We start from the raw sequence: 7,131 nt of genomic DNA, 5'->3' as shown, positions 1-7,131 counted from the left end.
CAATCAAACAAACACAATGGACGCCAAGCGACTGCCCCGCCCACCGGCCTAAATATTTACCTGAAATGTTCTTTTGCTTCCACAAACTCAAGCTGGCCAAACTGGATGAAACCGGCCTGCTGCAGGATTCTTTTGTACAAAACCTGCGTCGCCAGATCAAAATGATTTTATTATACAGTGCAGTGTATTTCTTTCGTTACGATACAATAGCACATTTATTGTACATAAAATAAGGTATAATTTCTCTAGTTTTAAGGTTTATTTACTTGAAAATTCTAATATTATGGAGAACGAGGAACGGATTATTCTCATTTTAATGGTTTCCGATGGGAAATTAATTTTTGGGATACACACTTTGTCTGGGAACCAATTAAGTTCCTAAGCCAAGGCCCCACTGTAATAATAATAATTATTATTTATCATTATTATTATTATACATTTCATCTATAAGCGCCTTTCAAAAACTCTCATGGTCACTTTACAGTCACTGGATCAGTTTTTATGTGGGTGAGCAGTGGCAGCCACATGCGCACTCAACCGGGAATAACTCAAATAGATCAAGTTAGCTAGCTAGCGAGCTAGCTAATAGATAACTAATAGGTAACTATTAGATAATAATCATCATCATAATAATAATAAAAGTCAAAGTCAGCTTTATTGTCAAATATGCTAATATGGATAATAATAATAATAATAGATTTCATTTATAAGCGCCATTCAAAACTCTCAAGGTTACTTTACAGTCACTGGATCAGTTTTTCTGTGGGTGAGCAGCGGCAGCCACACGCGCCAGTAATTACCCGTAAGTAATTCAAATAGAATAGTAAGACAAATAGATAGAAAGCTAGCTAGCAAGCAAATAGCTAGCCAGCTAGATAGCGAGCCAGCCAGCGAGATATCCATTGTACGGTATTACAGAAAAGACAAAGAGAATAGACTTAGCAAAATACTTCTTAAAAATGTTATGATTATTATTATTATTATAATAACAGAACATATAATAAAAGGAAAAGTCGGAATTTTGCGCTGCCAAAGGACTTTTTCCAGAAACCCCTGCAATGTAAGTTACTGCTACTCCTCTTCTTTTAATATCTTCCAAACAATATTTTTAGTTTGCTGACGAAGCTTCTTAGATAAGAAGGTCCGACACCTTGAAAGAAGTCCAAAGGGCGTTTTATTACCGTAAACTTATCCTTGGGGATGCTTCTTTGTGCCCCCTCTGTTAGGACGAGCGCCTCCTCCACTCTGTGGCTGGCCAGCAAGTCCTGGATTTGTCTCTCCAGCGGCAAGGGCACCAGCACGTACACGCCTTTGGTGGACGCCACTATCACCTTTCCTAAGAGCAATAAACATTAAAAATGAATGAATGAACATCAAACAACATACATGTCATCTTGAAAAGCAATTTAAAATAAATGAATTGAATTAAACTACAATAGAGAACATCAGGCTCCGTTTCGCTTCTTTTTTTTTTACCCAACATAACACCGCAGCTCTCGCTCTACGCAACTCCGATGGACACACCTCCTTTTTGGCAACCCAGAACAGTCTTTTACGAGAGTTATTCTGATAACTCTAGCACAAAAAACACGCTAACAAGTTGACCAAAATATCAGGTTTTACTCCAAATCACCAAATCCAAGGAAATCTTCATCCTCGGTGTCACTTTTAAATAAGTCCCCCCAACTCGGCAGGTAGACAAGGCGCCATTTCCTCTTCTACGTCGCTTACATCAATCAGACTCATCGTCAGTTGCAGTTCCAATTATTGCAGCCTTTCTGAAGCCCGACAGGATGGTTTCGGTTTTCACCGAAGCCCACGCTTTGTCGATCCATTCAATGACTTCCAGGAAAGTTTCATGGCGCATTCTCCCGGTTGCCGTGAAGCACCTACGCGTGAACTCGTTCCTCCAAAAGCGGCCACCTCGCTTTTCGCCCGCGATTAGCTTTTTTTTCTTTTCTTCATTTCAGTAAGCGTAACCTCTGCTTTTCGCCAGTCCCTTACAAGTTTTTCGCTCGCTCCAAACTTTCTTTCTGCAGCTCGATTGCCGTTTTCGGCTGCATATTTCACTATCTGCAGCTTGTAAGCTGCAGAATATGACTTTCTTTTCGGTGCCATTTTTATTCAGCTGTGTTTATAAATAACAGGTGTTACAGAAAAATATGACCCTGCAGAAACCGCGACCGCAGGAACGACAGATTCTGACGGGTCACAGATTTCCCTGTAACACCTGTTCGAGAAATGTGTCGGCTACCGTCTCTGCGCTCACAGATTTTGACGGCTCGCAGATGTTTCAATACCGCAATACATATTTGCACAGGTCTAGAGCGCGCTCTTGCGCTTTAATGTGAAAATAACATGTAAAATGATATACAGTAATAAAAAAAAAAGCATTTATAAATCGCTCCGATTTATAAATCGCACCCCCGACCAAACTATGAAAAAAACTGCGATGTATAATCCGAAAAATACGGTAGATAAAGAAATAAATAAGCACATGAATAAATAATCACATCAACAAGTGAATAAATTAATAAGCGGATGAATAAATAGATGAATAAATTAATGAATAATAAAACAAATACAGAAAAAATTAAATAGACAAGTGAACAAATAAATAAATGAACAAATAATTAGATAAATAAATTGAGAAATAAAAAATAACTAGATAAAATAAACAAATAAATAGATGAATAAATTAATAAATAATAAAACAAATACAGAAATAATTAAATAGACGAGTGAAAAAATAAATAAATGAACAAATAATTAGATACATAAATTGAGAAATAAAAAATAACTAGATAAATAAATAAATCAGTAAATGAATAAACACAAATAAATAAATAAATACATAATTACATACACAAGTGAATAAATTAAACGGTCGAATAAATAGATGAATAAATTAATAAATAATAAAACAAATACAGAAATAATTAAATAGACAAGTGAAAAAATAAATAAATGAACAAATAATTACATAGATTAAAAAAATAACTAGATAGATAAAGAAATAAATAAGCACATGAATAAATAATCACATAAACAAGTGAATAAAATAATAAACGGATGAATAAATAGATGAATAAATTAATAAATAATAAAACAAATGCAGAAATAAGTAAATAGACAAGTGAACAAATAAATAAATGAACAAATAATTAGATACATAAATAGAGAAATTAAAAAATAACTAGATAAATAAGTAAATAAGTAAATGAATGAATAAACAAATAAAGAAATAAATAATTACATAAACAAGTGAATAAATTAATAAACGGATGAATAAATAGATGAATAAATAAATAAATAAATAAATAAATAATAAAACAAATACAGAAACAAACCTAAATAATTAAATAGACAAATAATTCAATAGACAAATAAATAAATATGTGAATAAATTAATAAACGGATGAATAAATAGATAAATAAATAAATACATAAGTGAATAAATTAATAAACGGATGAATGAATAAATAAATAAATAAATAAATAACTACATAAATAAATAAAACAAATACAGAAACAAACAAATAAATAATAAAATAGTCAAGAACAAATAAATAAATGAACAAATAATTAGATAAATAAAGAGATAAATAACAAATAACTAGATAGATAAAGAAATAAATAAGCACATGAATAAATAATCACATAAACAAGTGAATAAAATAATAAACGGATGAATAAATAGATGAATAAATTAATAAATAATAAAACAAATGCAGAAATAAGTAAATAGACAAGTGAACAAATAAATAAAGGAACAAATAATTAGATACATAAATAGAGAAATTAAAAAATAACTAGATAAATAAGTAAATAAATAAAGAAATAAATAAGCACATAAATAAATAATTACATAAACAAGTGAATAAATGAAACGGTCGAATAAATAGATGAATAAATTAATCATAAATAAATAAGCGGAAATGGAAGTCCACTGCTCTACCCGCTAGCCATGATCGTGTTCAAACAGCATCCGCGTATGAATCAAAAGAACAGCGGGGAGAGATTGACGGGCGAGTACCTTCAAAGTCTTGCAGAATGCGTCCGTCCCTGAATGAAAGCGTCTGCTTGAGCTGCTGATCCAACATGCTGTGGATGGTAATGAAGCTCTCATCCAAGGCCAACACGTACGGGAAGCAAACGGCCGCACCCACGACACTCTCCGACCAGTTGACGGGGGCCCGTTGAGAAGCCCCTTGCGCGTTGGCAAACATGCCTGTCGGGAAAAGGGGCCACTCGTCATTTTTCAAACAGCTGAAGCCATCATAATAATAATAATAATAATAATAATAATAATAATAATAATAATAATACATTTCATTCATAAGCGCCAGCGTTCACTCAACCCTGAAGGAAGTAACTCAAATAAATAGAAAGCTAGCTAGACAATAGATATCTAATAAATAGCTAGCTAGATAGCTAGCCAGCCAGCCAGATAGCTATATAGCTAATAGATAGCTAGCTAGATAGCCAGCCAGCCAGTTAGATAAACAGATAGCAAATAGTTAGCTAGCTCGATTGCAATGGGAAACAATGGCTCCTAACTTCTCAATTTTAGGACAACAATAAACTTCCGGGTTGAGTAAACGCTGGCGCGTGTGGCTGCCGCTGCTCACCCACAGAAAAATGTATCTCGTTACTGTAAAGTGACCTTGAGAGTTTTGAAAAGCGCTTATAAATGATATGTATTAATACTAGTATTATTATTATTATTGTTGTTGTTTTGTCCACAAATCTGTCTGTCTATCTGTTTATTATACATCGAGTATATTTTGTGTAGTTTTAAGGCTTAGAAAATTAGAAAGTAGAAAATTATGGTTTATGGGGACCTGGGAACTGATTATTCTCATTTTAATGGTTTCCTATGGGAAATTAATCTTTGGAATACACACTTTTCGCCTTACACACTCTGTCTGGGAACCAATTAAATTTGTAAGCCAAGGTATCACTGTATTCTGTAGGTCCTAAAATTTGAGTGACAATGACAAAAACCCTGGCACTGGAGCGGACATAATTTTAACACATCATCTGGCGGTGAATGAGTCAAAGGACAACGGATGTCTCAGGACAAGTTGTGTCCATAATTTGTCAAATGTCTTCAAATGACTTCTACTGAGCGTATTTCACAAAGATTCCACCGCATAGAGCGAGATTTTACGTTTTACGCAAGTCTTGTATTTGAGTTGGTGACGAGTCCGTACGTGACGTCACTGAAGGAACGCCCCTGACCGAAAAAAAGGACACATTGTAGCAGTCCTTCCATCACGTCAATGCACTTTGCTGTACTTTGGTCTGAAAACTTTGCGTAGGACCAAAAAAGAGGCAGAAGAGGGCGACAAAGCTCCGTGTAAGGAATAAATCAGCCTGTGGAAACGGGCTGATTAATTCCTTACACGGCTTTGCCGCCATTTTCTGCCTTTTTTGGGTGCAACATTTCCCACCCCTGATGCCTCAAAATGACACGGAATAAATTCTTTAATGGATTGCAAACATGTATGCTTTCCTCTTCGGAACTATTTGAATCATATTCATAACAAGAAAGCATATTCTCCGAATCTGAAGCCATTGTTTTGATTCTCCAGCAATGGAAGACGTCTTGGCGTGACATCACGAACAAGGGGGCGGGACCTTCTGAAACTGGCCACTTCCGGTTTTAAATTGAAGTACTTTTTAGACACTTGAAGTCATTTTTATTGGTGTTTTGCATTTGACTCAAAATATCATATTTTGGCTATTTTAGATGCTATCAAGCGTTTTTCTGATGTCCTTGAAAATTCATGGTGACAAAACTTACCAAGACCACCGGGCGCCGCCAAGAGGAACTCCTCCCGAGCAATCCTTTTGACAATGGGTCTCCGTTCCTCACTGTCATAAGGGAAAAGATCTTGGGCGGCTTCCGTGTTGTAGTTTAAAATCACGTACTGCGTCGTCAAGGCCAAGCACAGGAAGTAACCGTCGAGACTGACAGCGCAAGGTTGCTCCGGTGTGCTCACCTCTTTAACCAGTTGGACCCTGTCCTCATAAACCATGTACATTTGCACCGTCCTCCGTTTCAAGGGAAGGACAGCCATTTCCACACAGAACGGATCGGCGTTCACCGGGTTCTCATTCAGGCAGAACGTCGTCACACCTCTTATGCGGGCGGCGCCTCCTCCTGACGTGGACGGTACATTTTCCAGCGTCACCATGTCGGCGAGAAAAACCGTTCCGTCGCAAAGGACGATGAGACGCTCTAAAGCTGAGGCGGCCCGTAGTTCCGCCACTGGTTTTTTTAAGCCCATGTATTTCTGAAGTCGTTTCTGAGGCGCGTACGTTAGTTTCCCTTTGGAGGAAGTGAGCTCGTCCAACAGGAAGTGGTGGATGAAGCAATCGTTGGTTCCCACGTACAAGTGTTTCCCGCAACATTCGATGCATTCGATGTTGATGCGAGCCTTGTCGCCCATGAGGAGGTCCCGCTCCACAGCCGGGATGAGCTCGAAGGCCTTCACGCTCATCTTGGTCAAGGCATTGAGATTAGAGGAAATAAAAGAAGATGTCGGAATCAGATTACGGTGATAGCTGGGTTTACGAACTTTTCGCTTTACGAACGTTACATTTATGACAATTTTACCTTGGCGTACAAACTATTTTTCGGGATACACACGAAGCTGCCACAATGAGTCATGTGTCGTTCGCGAACCAGCCCGTTCTCCTAACGAGAAAATGGCAGCCGGCTTGTTTTGGTCCTCTATTCCCCGCCCCCAGTCGTCGGTTAAAGTCACGTGATTGGTCAAGAACGCAGCAGTGAGGGGAGGTGGTTTAAACAGTAAAGAGACAGGCAGACAACAGAAAGAGCGAGTGACAAAGTGGATCGAAAACTGACATTTGGACTTGTTTCAACTTTGATAGTTCAACGACAGAGTGTAGACTGCAAGGTTAAACTATCCCATCAATCAGGCTCCACAAATAACCCACACAAGCCATCTGTACACTTGATGCAAAAAGCTATCAACCCAGCTAAACAGAACACAATTGATGAGGAACTAGGTAAAATTATGGCAGAGAAAGCATCTCCAAGGAATCATTCCTCAAGATGGTGGAAGAAGAAGGCTACGTTCCTCATCAAGTGTTTCATGC

General features: G+C 37.2%; 1 protein-coding gene across 1 annotated transcript in view; it reads right to left on the bottom strand.

Annotated features, from left to right (window-relative positions):
• tgfbrap1 (transforming growth factor, beta receptor associated protein 1) overlaps nt 1-6,509 on the bottom strand; it is a 14,970-nt gene extending 8,461 nt beyond the window's left edge. The window contains exons 1-4 of the mRNA XM_088993119.1: nt 5,810-6,509; nt 4,037-4,231; nt 1,182-1,336; nt 61-143 (exon numbers count right to left, since the gene is read on the bottom strand). Coding sequence (XP_088849245.1) covers nt 61-143; nt 1,182-1,336; nt 4,037-4,231; nt 5,810-6,509 — 1,133 coding nt within the window. The remainder of the gene's footprint in view (nt 1-60; nt 144-1,181; nt 1,337-4,036; nt 4,232-5,809) is intronic.
• Between the last annotated feature and the right edge of the window lie 622 nt (nt 6,510-7,131).

This window comes from Hippocampus bargibanti, linkage group LG03 (genome assembly GCF_051943395.1).
Source record: "Hippocampus bargibanti isolate YZ-2025 linkage group LG03, ASM5194339v1, whole genome shotgun sequence".
Classification (NCBI taxonomy): Eukaryota; Metazoa; Chordata; class Actinopteri; order Syngnathiformes; family Syngnathidae; genus Hippocampus; species Hippocampus bargibanti.
This window is presented reverse-complemented; position numbering and strand designations above follow the sequence as displayed.